The sequence below is a fragment of the Vombatus ursinus genome, unplaced genomic scaffold (assembly GCF_900497805.2).
Source record: "Vombatus ursinus unplaced genomic scaffold, bare-nosed wombat genome assembly UNPS02014784.1, whole genome shotgun sequence".
In the NCBI taxonomy this organism is placed as follows: domain Eukaryota; kingdom Metazoa; phylum Chordata; class Mammalia; order Diprotodontia; family Vombatidae; genus Vombatus; species Vombatus ursinus.
In genome coordinates, this window is record NW_020954562.1 from 18,882,111 (window position 1) to 18,895,785 (window position 13,675).

The following is a 13,675-nucleotide window of genomic DNA, read 5'->3' on the forward strand; positions in this document are numbered from 1 at the left end:
TAATCTCTGTCAAGTTCAGTTGCCTCATCTGTAAAATGGGGATTATAATAATAACACCTACATTTTGGGTTTTTCAGAGGGTCAAATGAGATAACAATTTTAAAGCACTTAGTGCCTGGCATGTAGTATAAACTATATCAATGTCACCTTTTATTACAAGTAATTGAGGGGCATCTACATGATCCATTTAACTATAAACTGAACTCAAAGATTTTGATTATTGCATTAATATTAATAATTGATTCTCTTTTCAATTAAAAAAAAAGTATCAGCATCATATATGATCTAGATACCATACTGAATATCTTCAATAGTTTATTAGACTATTAAAAACCTAAATTCTATGCAACTGTAATGTTGATCCACTTTCAGATGATTAAAAGGGTGGGCTGACTCAATGATATCAGGATGTCTGCATGAACTCAGCATGCCAAACTTCCTTTTGTAGCAAGAAGTGATTAACTCTGCCTATAATATTTAGAGTTAACATAAAGAATGCAGTATGTAGTTATTGGGGTGCAAAGTTTGTTTAAATATCTATTGCTAAATCAATCAATTTCATATCAGGTTGTAATTAAAGTAATATACTTTATACAATTATATCTTACTATAATTTTAAAATAATCCAGTAATGCTGTACTTTAGATGAATTAAGTTCCATTTTAGTGTTGATTTGTAATCTATTTTTAAATATTGATTTTAATGAGTCTAAATGATTATTTAATAATTTAATTAAAGCGTACCAAATTTTTATATCACCATCATTTTCACTTTATCCAATGTTCTGCCGGAAATCAATCCTTCCTTGTAACAAAGAAAAATCTGTCAATGCATGTAGTGTTCAGAACTTAACCCTACCACCCCATCTCTCTAGTGACAGGAAGGAAGTATATTTTCTTTTCTGTCCTCAGGAATCTCAGTTTTTCATTACATTTAACCTAATTCAGTTGCATTTTAGTATTTTTTCATTTATATTAATGTAGCAACTGTGTATATTTTTCTGCTTCTGCTTTACTGTAAACTTTGTATATCTTTCCATTTTTTCCTGAATTTCTAAAACTTTTTATTTCTTCTTGTGCAATTCTATTACATTTGCTATATATACATGGCTCAGGACCCTCTAAAAGCTCTAACCTCACAAAATGTTCTCTCATACTTTCTATCTCTCTCTGTCTCTGTCTCTCTCTGTCTCTTTAACACTCTCTCTCTCTCTCTCTCTCTGTCTTTCTCTTGACTTGGAGTCAGGAAGACCTGAGTTCAAATCTAGCTTCAGACAATTACTAGCTATGAGACCCTGGACAAGTCATTCTCTGTAAGCTTATCAAATTAATTGGAGGAAATCATCAAAGTGATCAGAGATTGATATACTGCACATTCATAGATGGCCCTTTGTTCAATCAATGGTTACCTATGCCAGGTTTTTGTTTGCTTTTGTTGCAACAAAGAGTGATGCTATGTATATCTTAGTATGAACATTTCTATCTTTGATGTCCATAAGCATGGATAGTGGGAATGGGTTAAAGGAGATTAATTAGTTTATTGAACTTTCTCAAATAATTCCAAATTGTTTTCCAGAAAAGTTAGACTAATTCTATTCACCAACAATATATTAGTATACTTTTTCCTAAAGCTGTTATAATATTTACTATTTCCAAATTTTTATCATCTTTTTTGCTTTGATAGGTATGAAGTGAAGCTTCAGAATTTTTTGAATTTGCATTTCTATTGTTATTTATGATTTGGAACATTAGTTTATATGATTGTTAAGTTTACATTTCTTCATTTTGAAACTTCTTGTTTATTTCCTTTGATTATTTATATATTGCGTAATAACCTTTGGTTTTAAATATATTTATCACAAATTCTCTATAAATACTGGGCATCAGACCTGTATCAAATATTTCATGCAATAGTTTTCCCACTTATTTTCTCTTCCTGTTCTAATTACATTGATTTTATTTACCCAAAAGCTTTAAATTTTTAAATAATAATAATAGTATCTAACATCTATGCAGAACTTACTACATGCTGGGCATAGTGCAAAGCACTCTATAATGATTTTCTTTTGACCCTGGGAGGTAGGATCTGTTTTTATCCCCATTTTACAGAGAAGGAAACTGCTGAAAACAGAGGTTAAATGACTTTCCCAAGATCATATAGTAAGTGTCTGAGGCCAACTTGAATTCAGGTCTTCCTGACTTCAGCCCTAGAGTGTTTATGTGCCACCTTAGCTTTCACATTTATATATTGAAAAATCATTAACACAAAAAAACAAAAAAACAAAAAAAAAACTTTCGTAGTCTCCTTTGACCTTTATTTGGTTATAAGTCTTGAACCTTTCCCCCACCACTTCCCAAACGAATGATGCCTCCTTACGTTCTCTTACTTTTGTATTCTGTGGCTTTCTCTCTCTCAGACATGCTTATCTCTTGCAAGATACACAGAATAGTATTGTGTTTATAAGTCTGATTAATAAAGTTTCATTATAGCAATTGTATTGAGATGACATTTAGATAAGTAAAGAAACTTTGAAAATAATGGGAAGTTAACTTGAAGGACACTTCCATATCTGACTATAAAAACATTCACTGAATAAGTTATCCTAAATTCAAATTGAATGGTTACCCTTAAATTAAGGAAATTCTTTATAATTCCAGGCATTATAATGTCTTTCCTTAGAAATGAAAGAATCACTTAAAGAATTAATAAAACATGCTTTTCACAGCAGAGTCACTTTTCTAACTTTTTAGAACATCATTTTTTTCTATCAAAAATAAATGCCATCTTTCAGTTCATATAATTTCTTTATAGATGACTGTTTGATACCATGAGCTAAAGATTTCAAACATTTGACAATCCTTTATTACATATTTTGTTTTCTTTCATGTTGAAGTTTGGATATCATAAGTGAATGCTAGTTTTTAGATCAGAAATAATGCATTGCCAATGTCATGAAGATCATTTTCAGCAAAGACCAATGAACAGTTGATCGCATGGACATATGGTGTTGGGCAAAACAAAGCAAGCAGATACAGATGCTGAGCTTACATTTGGAACTTCCCCCAGATAGCATTTTTCAAAATCTTGAATTGACTTCATTGATGAGGATTCAGTCTGCACCTGGAAGCAAGAGGAAAAAAAAGACATTTTATGTCATTTTTTTCTGTAATTCACTAAGTAAATCTATAATGTAACTGATCTAAAATTCTATATGGAACCAAACCCAATGTCATTAAACTTTACATACCTTATATTTTATTTAGAAAGAAAGAAGAATCTCTTCCCATTTAAAACATCTTTCAGAAAGATTATTTTTTTAATTTTAGAGATGTCTTAATAAAGGTAACTGATAAGTATGACATTTGAGAAACTTTATTCTAAGCTATTTGAACATAAAATCAAGTTATGATGTGAAAATATTCCATTTTTTCCTGAAGGTATTGCTTCACTCTAAAATGAATTGTCACTGATACCCTACTGGGTTGGATCAATATTGAAACAGAAAGCTAGAATACTTATCAAAGTTGGGACAAATAATGTGTATAAAAGCAAGACTTCAGGGCAGCTAAATGGAGCAGTGGATAGAGCACCAGCACTGAAGTCAGGAGGACCTGAGTTCAAACCTGGCCTCAGACCAAACACTTGACACTTACTAACTGTGTGACCCTGGGCAAGTCACTTAACCCCAATTGCTAAAAAAAAAAAAAAAAAAAAAAAAAGCAAGACTCCAGGGGAAGCCATATCAACCAACATGGACAACCTTTTAGATGGTTGACATGTTTTCTCAAGTTTTAGAGGAAGAATACCTATGAGTGACAGATTCATTTTCCCTCTAAGTGAGGCCAATTTTATCCACTAATTATTTATTAAAATCTCTTAAATCAGATTTATGTTTAAAATCCTTGAATTGGAAATTTACTGTAGATTTGTAATAAAATAAAATAAAAATAAACCCTACTAAGAATGGCTAGTAAACTCAACTTGCCTAATCTACAATGTCAATGATTAGCTGAATATATTCTAAGTCTCTGTCTCTCCCACTCTCCTTTTTTTCTATATCTGCCTGTCTCTGTCTCTCTGACTTTCTGTCTTTGTTTCTCTGACTTTCTGTCTTTGTTTCTGACTCTGTCTCTGTCTGTCTCTGCCTCTTTCTCTGGGTGTATCTCTCTCTGTCTATCTCTTTCTCTCTCTTCCTCCTCCCTCCAAAAAAAAATGGTATAAATAACAGAAAAAAAGATCCACGCCAGGATCTGACAAATCATAAAGATTTATCAACTAACTCACTAAAATGTTCCTCTGTGTGCTTTTCTGTTGAAGTCATCCAGGTACCCACCTGTAAGACTTCAGTGAGTAGTGTATCCTGTTCCACATATCTGGCCTCAATCTGCTTCAAAACACAGATTTTATCAAAATTGTCATTCAGCTTCCATTGAATGGAGTGAAAAAATAAGTCATTTCCAAATAAGCAACATTATACTGAACTGACACAGTATCTGGAAAATCTGAAGGCACTTGAAACAATGTCAAATTCATTGGGGGAACACAGCACTGTGACTTTCATATGTTTCATATATAAAAGGTGTATAGGTAATTATCTGCAATGTAAAATTCCATAATAAAACAGAGGCAGTTCAAAATCTCATATAGGAAATACTGGATCCCCACTAAGTTTGAATAATAGACGTCCTGAAGCAATGATATATTTTGGAGATGTTCCACATGATTGACAATTACAAACATATGTTGTGGGTTTATCCATGGAAAAGAAAATTTGGGCAAGGCATTTTGTGTATAACCACCTCTATAAAGAAAACCTCTGTATTTTCCTTCTTCCACAAAAATACAAAAGGAAAAAAATTAGAACAAAGGTAGTTCAACAACTAATGATACCTACTCCAAGTCTCACACATTTAATGTCTTCTTAAACTTACTGATGGCATCAACTATGATATTAAGTAAAAAGAGGATACTGAGTCACACAAAAAGAATGGATCTTCAACTTAATTTATTTCTCAATATAAGACTCTATCAACATTAATTCTTAGGCATGGTAAAAGGAAGTTATTTGATCAATATGTATTCTAATGTGCCAATATAGGAAAAAAATTGAAAATTAGAAGCTTCAGGGGGAAAAGATATCAGCACTATTCGAAAAAAAATTGGAGAAAACAGATGCAATATAAGAAAATTTCCCTTTTTGGGGCAATGTAACAAAAATTTTATTCTCAACATATTTTAAGTGTTTATAATATGGGATTAAGCAACCAAATGGATAATTCTATATAATTATACCCAATTCATAAGTTAATTTATTCTGTATAAAATAGCAAATTAATTTGTTGGTTGAGTTTTTTAAATAGCCTTGAATTTTTTTAAAATTCAATCATCAGTACAGAAAAGCTAATTAATTTTTAATATTCTCAAGTACTCACAAATGCTTAATTTTTAGCAAGCGTTATAACAACATTTATGTTGCTTCCCTTTGCAACCCTTGGCAGAATATGATGGTTATGAGAATGCCAGAAATTTGTAATTTACCTCCCAGGTTACTTTTCAATGGGGCAGAATTATTTGACTGTCCAGGAGTCAAAACCTAATGTCTTCACTGCTAAAACTTTCCCTGCATTCATTTTGGCAAATGAAAACCAAACATTTTACCCTGAATTTGGGCATATCACAGGAGTTAACATGAGGGACAGGATTAGGGATAGCTGGGGTCAGATGTTTCCATTACAAGAACCTTCTTCATACCATCTATTTACTCATTTTTCTTATCCTTTGCTAATGTTTGTATTCAAGTACCTTAATTAATGCTCTTTTCTATTTTGAAAATGCACAAATAGCTACTTTTAAATTTAGTCCCTTCTGATAATTATGGGTAGCTTCTACCCAAACCTTCCCACCCCCACACAACCAGACTGGCTATAGCTATATAATCTATCTATGATGCTAATCCAGTAGCCTTCCTTTGATTTGCTACTCTTTAAGTAGCAATTTCAGGTCATCTCCCTTGAGCAACACCCATGAGTAATGAAAAGATTGAAAGTCCCTTTCTGATTTTCTGAAGAAAGATCTCTAATTCTAGACATTGAAATATTGTAGCAGCATGTAGTATCTGTTTCTCAATGTCATGACAAAGTTCTGAAAGGTCAGAGGAAACAGGTTCTACATTGTGCTGATTTAGCTTTCATTTAATTGTCTTCACTTCTTGGAAACATTTTTTTCACTTGAAGGAAATCTTTTAGAAGGGGGAGGCATGGTGTGTGTGTGCATGTGTGTGTGTGAATGTGTGTGTGTGTGTGTGTGTGTGTGTGGATTTGCTTTTTCAATTTGAATCAAAAGTAATGACCTGTACTCAACAGGTAAGTGGGTTCATTTGAGTATTACTGATGTCTGAAAATATTGCTTCTTAATTTATAACATACATGTTTTTGTTTCTGAAAGGCTATTACACATGTGTAGAAGTAATCTTTACACTGAGAAGACAAGTGGGATTTTACATGATGGGTGTGTATGCCCCTACTCTGCTCATTGTGGTCCTGTCCTGGCTATCATTTTGGATCAACCCGGATGCAAGTGCTGCAAGGGTGCCACTGGGTAATGTAACCTTCCCCTCCAGCCCTTATTTGTGTTTTGTATTTAAAGTCTTTGAGGCCTTTGTTTTCCTGTGTTCAGGCATTTGGAAACAAAAAGTTTAGAAATGGATAAAAAGCCATATCCAATTTTTCCTTTCTGATCTAATATTCTGGTTGCTTTTTACAATGTATAACCTATTCTCTTGAACTAAAACACTTTGGAAATATTTCAAATAATTAGTACAATATAAATAAATACACACTATTATTTGAAATGTAGAATTTTAGAATGGAAAATAACGTCAGAAGAAATCTGTACTAACTTCCTCTTTTTATATATGAGGAAACTGAGTCCTTGCAAGGGAAAATGACTTCTCAAGATCATAGTGGTAAACCAGGAATACAACCTAGGTCTCCAACTGCCTGAGCTTCCATATATGAAGGTTTTTCTAGATAACTAAAGCTTATTCCTATAAGTACCCAAAATACTTAAAACTGTTTTGATAGCAGTCTTTCGAAAATATAGTGTGTACATTCCTACCTTACTAAGTGGAAGATACTAGAAAAAAATAAACTTTTTGATGACTCATGCTCATCCCTACGAATATTAATATATACTGTGATGATTCAGCAATGTTCTCAGGGGTTTTGAGATAGGTAGCACTATTTGTCTATCTTACAATAAATAGTCTCTGACTGCTATACTTTTATGTCATGTTTATAAGAGGTAGAGTTGCCTCTCTGAAAAATACTGGAGATTTCCTTATTGATTTCCTTGTGACTATACTAGCAGAGTCATATTCTGTCTTCCCTCCTGTCATAACTAGCAAATATCATTATCATTGAGTTTTTGTGGAGGGATTTTCTTCATCCAATCTTTTTATATTGTCTTTAGTTCATTTTCTCATCACCACAAGGGTTTTCTTTTCTTTTCTTTCTTTTTAAGATATATTTTATTTTTTTGTTAGATATTTCCCAATTACATAAAAAAACATTATTAATATTCACTTCTAAAACTTTGACTTCCAAATTCTCTGTCTTCTACCATCACTACCCCATCTCTTGAGAAGGCAAAAAAGGTATTGATTATACATGTGAAGTCATGCAAAACAAGTTTCCATATTAGCCATGTTGCAAAAGAAAGCAAAAAAAAAAAGAAAAAGTAAAATAAAAAGTGTGCTTCAGTTTGTACTTAGATTTCATTAGTTCTCTCTAGAAGTGGATAGCATTTTTATAACGGTTCTTTGGAATTGTCTTGGGTAGTTGTAATCAGAGTACCAAAGTCTTTCACAGTTGATCATCCTTACAATATTGCTATTATTTTCTATAATGTTCTCCTCATTCTATATACTTTACTTTGCATCAGATCCTATAAATTTTCCCAGGTTTTTCTGAAACCATCCTTCTAGTCATTTCTTATAGCACAATAGTATTTCATCATTACCATATACAACAAATTGTTCATCCATTACCCAATTGATTCACATCCTGTTTCCAATTATATCCCCACAAAAAAAGAGCTACTATAAATATTTTTTGTACAGATATGTCTTTTTTTCCTTTTCCTTCATCTTTTTGGGATATAGACTTAGTAGTAGTATTGTTGGGTTAAAGGGTATGCACAGTTTTGTAGCCCTTTGGGTTCATTTAAAGGTTATTTTGGGGTGAATATAAATAGTAATTGTTTCTCTTTTGGCCAGCAACCCTGAGAGTCTTCCCTTCCCAGTTCAATTTTTTTTTCTTTCATTAACAGGGACCATTACTTGACTCACTTTTTAAACAAGCTTATTCACTAAATAACTGTTGACTCACTCAAAGTGAGAATTCAGAAAGACTGTTAGCTTAAAAGGGGCAAAGTCTCCCATTGCATCCTGGACCATCTCCACTCATCCTGATCTATATCTAGCCACTGGTCCTATGTGGCTCTGGAGTAGAAAGCGAGGCGGGTGACTTTGCACAGCCCTCCTCACTCAAATCCAATTCAATTGCAAGTCATCTCATCATCTTCCTGATGTTATGGTCCTCTTTGAGAATGAAGGATGAACCACAAGGCCTTTGAGTATAGTTCCAAATTGTTCTTCAGAATAGTTGGACTGGTCCAGAACTCTATCAGCAATGAATTATTGTCCCAATTTTTTCCATATCTCTTTCAGCATTTGTCATTTTTATATATTTTTTCATGTTATCCAATATGAGAGGTATGGGCTAGTATCTCAGAATAGTTTTAACTTGGATTTCTTTCATCAATAGTGATTTGGAGTATTTTTTCATGTGACTATTGATGGCTTTGATATCATCTGAAAGCTGTCTGTTCATATCCTTGGATAATTTATCAACTGGAAATGAATCATTTCTTTTTTTATAAATATGGCTCAGTTCCTTACATATTTGAGAAATAAGGCAGTTATTATAGAAATCTGCTGTAATTTCCCCCCAGTTTTCTGTTTTCCACCTAATTTTGGTTATATTAACTTTGTTTGTTAATTTTTTTTTAAATTTCATGAAATAAAAATGATCTCTACCTCTTCTATGGTTATATATTCTTCATTTATCCGTAGATCTAAAAGATACATTATTCCATGCTCCCCTAATTAAATTATTTTAACTTTTATTTATTTTTAATTTATGAAATAAAACAAGCATTTATACAACATAGTAAAGTTTTAAAAAGATGATTGCATGTGAAACTTCAAATATACTATCTATAATTTGCTATTCCTTTTAAATGTATAATAAAGTTGTCATGCAAATTTCTTTTTTTCCTCTTTTTTTTCTTCCCCCAGCCCTATAGGTGGCTACCATTAGACACAGGTGTGTGTGTGTGTGTGTGTGTTTACACACATACATACACATATACATATATATAATTATTCTATATATACTTCTCTTTATCAGTTCTTTCTCTGGATATGGATAGCTTCTTTTTATATACGTACTTTGTGGTTAATTTAAGTATTTATAATAGTCAAAATGACTTAGTTGCTCAAAGTTGTTCTTAAAACAATATTACTGTTATTGTTTATAATGTTCTCTTGGTTCTGCTCATTTTGTTCTTTATTATTTTGTGCAAGTCTCTCCATGATTTTTCCTAAAATCAATGAGCTCATCATTTCTTTTTTTAAATGTTTTTATTAATTTATTTTAATTTATCAACAATCACTTTGATAAGCTTTTGAGTTTTAAATTTTTCTCCCCATCTTTCTTCCTTCCTTCCCCAAGACAGCATGTAATCTGATATAAGCTATACGTATACATTCCTATTAAGCATATTTTCACATTAGTCATGTCGTAAGGAAGAATTAGAACCAATAGAAGGAACCACCAGAAAGAGGAAACAAAACAAAACAGAAGAAAAAAATAGCAAATAGTACACTTTCATCTGCATTCAAACTCCATAGTTCTTTCTTTGGATGTGGATAGCATTTTCCATCATGAGACCTTTGGAGATGTCTTAGATCCTGGCATTGCTGAAAAGGGCTAAATCTATCAATATTAGTCATCACATAATGTGACTGTTACTATGTACAACATTCTCCTAGTTCTGTTCACTTCACTCAGCATCAGTCCATACAAGTCTTTACAGGGTTTTCTGAAGTCTGCCTGTTCATCATTTCTTATAGTACAATAGTATTCCATTACATTCATATACCACAACTCATTCAGCCATTCCCCAGTTGATGGGCATCCCCTCAATTTCCAATTCTTTGCCACCACAAAAAGAACTGCTATAAATATTTTTGTACATGTGGATCCTGAGCTCATCATTTCATATGGTGCAATAGTATTCCATCAGTAGCATTCCCTAACTTAATTATGATATCACCATTTATGTCTAAATCTCTTATCCATTTTGACTTTATCTTGGTATACAGTATGAGATATTGGCCTATGCCTACTTCTTTCCCTCCAAACTTCTTTCCAGTTGCCCCAGCATTTTTTTTATGTCAAATGGTGAATTCTTACCCTCAAATTTTGGGTCTTCGGGTTTAGCAAACACTAGCTTACTATGGTCATTTACAGTAATTGATGGTCATTTATCATCATCATACATTGTATAGCTAGTCTGTTCCACTGATCCACCACTCTATTTTTTAGCCAGTACCATATTATTTTGATGATTACAATTTTGTAATATAGTTTAAATCTGGTACTGCTAGGCTACTTTCCTTCAGATTTTTTTTCCACTGATTTTCTTGATATTCTTGATCTTTTTTTTTAATATGAATTTTGCTATATTTTTTCTAGCTGTATAAACAATTCTTTGCTAGTTTGATTGGTGTGGTACTGAATAAGTAAATTAACTCAGAATTATAATTTTTATTATATTGACTTGGCCCACCAATGAGCAATTAATATTTTCCCTATTGTTTAGATCTGTCTTTATCTGGGTGAAAAGTGTTTTGTATTTGTGTTCATATAGTTCCTGGGCTTGTCTTGGCAGGTAGATTCCCACATATTTGATATTGTTCACCAATATTTTATATGAAATTTCTCTATCTCTTGTTGCTGGGTAGTATATAAAAATGCTTATTATTTCTGTGGGTTTATTTTATATCCTGCAACTTTGTTAAAGTTGTTTATTATTTCAATTAGTTTTTTTTAGTTGATTCTCTAGAGGTCTCTAAGTATACCATCATATCATCTGCAAAGAGCGATGGCTCTCATGTATTTTTCTTGTCTTATTTTATAGTTATCATTTCTAATACAATATTGAATAAAATAGTGATAATGGGCACTTTTGCTTCACCTCTGAAGTTATTGAAAGGCTTCAAATTTATTCCCAATGCTTGCTCTTGATTATAGATAAATACTATTTATCATTTTAAGAAAAATCCTTTTTTATTCCTACACTTTCTGGTGTTCTTAATAGTAATGGGTGCTGTTTTTGTCAAAAGCTTTTTCTGCATGTATTTATATAATCATATGACTTTTTATTGATTTTGGTATTGATGTGCTCAATTATGCTGATAGTTTTCCTAATATTGAACCAGCCCTGCATTCCTGGTATAAATCCTACCTGGTCATAGTGTATGATTACTATGATATCCTGTCATAATTTCCTTGCTAGAATTTTGTTTAATTTTTTTTTGCTCTGATATTCATTAAGGAAATTGGTCTATAGTTTTCTCTCTGTGTTTTTACTCTACCTAGTTTAGTTATTAAAATCATATTAGTATTTCAAAAGTAATTTACTAAAACTACTTCTTTGCCTTTTAAAAAAATAGTTTATATATTATTGGGATTGATTGTTCCTTAAAGGTCCAGTAGAATTAATTTGACAATACATCAGGTTCTGGGTGTTTTTCCTTAGGGAGCTCATTGATGGTTTGTTCAATTTATTTTTCTAAGTTAGGGCTATTTTAGCATTCCATTTCATCTTCTGTTGATCTGGGCAGTTTATATTTTTGTAAATATTCATTCAATGCACTGATTGTTAGCTTTACTGGCATTTAGTTTGGCAAAATAACTCCTAACAATTCCTTTAATTTCCTCTTTGTTGTGGTTCATTTACCTTTTTAATGTTTGATACAGATAATTTGTTTTTTTCTTTCTTTTTTAAAATCAACTTAATGGTTTTTGTATTTTATTGGCTATTTCATAAAACTAACTCCTAGTTTTATTTATTAGTTCAATTATTTTTTGCTTTTCATTTTATTAATATCTCCTTTGATTTTTAGGATTTCCACTTTGGTCTTCAATTGTAGATTTTTAATTTGTATTTTTTCTAGTTTTTTTTTAATTGCATGTCCAATTCACTGATCTACTATAAAAAGATGTAGGTTCAGTTTCAGACCACCACAATCAAGCAAATATCACAATAAAGAGAGTCACATTTTTTTTATTTCCCAGTAGAAAGAGTTAAGCTTGCAATATGCTGTATTACTTGTGCAATAATATTATGTCTAAAATAATACACATACCTTAATTAAAAACACTTTATTGCTAAAAAAAAAAAAACAAAAAACCCTAATCATCACCTGAGCCTTCAGTAAGTCATAATCTTTTTGCTGGTGCAGCATCTTGCCACAATGTTAATGACTATTGTATAATTAGGGTAGTAGTTGTTGAATATTGGGGTATCTATAACAATTCTTAAAAATAAAATAATGAAGTTTGCCACATCAATTAACTCTTACTTTCACTTGAACACTTAGAGATCATTGTAGGGTTATTACAGGGTTTTTAATTGGCCTAATTTCAATATCATAGTGTCTCAGGGAATAGGGAGGTCTGAGAACAGGGAGAGAGATGGACAATGATGGATTGGTGGAGCAATCAGGACACACAATATTTATTGATTAAGTGCATGTGTAACATTGATTATATGCATGTGTTTCATGGTGGTCCAAAATAATTACAAGTGTAACAACAAAAATCACTTATCACAGATCATCATAACAGATACAATAACTATGAAAATTTTGCAATACTACAAGAATTTCCAAAAAGTGGCACAGAGACACTATGTTAGAACATGCTGTTGGAAAAAAATGGCACTGATAGACTTGTTTGATGCGGGATTACCACAAAACTTCAATTTATTAAAAAAAAAAGCAGTATCTGCAAAGCACAATTAAGTGAAGTGCAACAAAATTAGATATGCCTGTATCAATTTTCTGCTGAGTACTACTTTGGCTGCATCCCACAAATTTTGGTATATTGTTTCATCATTATAATTCACTTTAATGAAATTATTTCTATGATTTTTGACCCACTCATTGCTTAGGATTAGATTATTTGTATTCAAATTAATTTTTAATCTATGCTTTCATGCTCCTTTATTAAATGTCATTTTATTGCATTATCATCTGAAGAGGGTACATTTAATATTTCTGTTTTTTCTGCATTTGGCTTGAGTTTTTATGCTGTAATACATGGTTAATTTTGTGGAGGTGCTATATATAGCTGTGAATAAGGTATACCCCTTTCTATTCCCATTCAGTTTTCTACAGAGATCTATCATATCTAACTTTTCTAAGATTATATTTATCTCCTTAACTTCTTTCTTTTCATTTTATGATTAGATTTATCTAGCTCTGAGAGGAGAAAGTTGATTTCCCTTACTAGTAGAGTTTTACTGTTATTTCCTCCTGTACCTG

The 13,675-nt window shown here is 31.7% G+C and overlaps 1 protein-coding gene across 2 annotated transcripts in view; it reads left to right on the forward strand.

The window, feature by feature from the left end:
• Positions 1-13,675, forward strand: part of GLRB (glycine receptor beta) — a 112,914-nt gene that overhangs the window by 73,952 nt on the left and 25,287 nt on the right. For both annotated transcript variants that reach the window (XM_027866906.1, XM_027866905.1), the window contains exon 8: positions 6,445-6,597. In XM_027866906.1, coding sequence (XP_027722707.1) covers positions 6,445-6,597 — 153 coding nt within the window. The remainder of the gene's footprint in view (positions 1-6,444; positions 6,598-13,675) is intronic.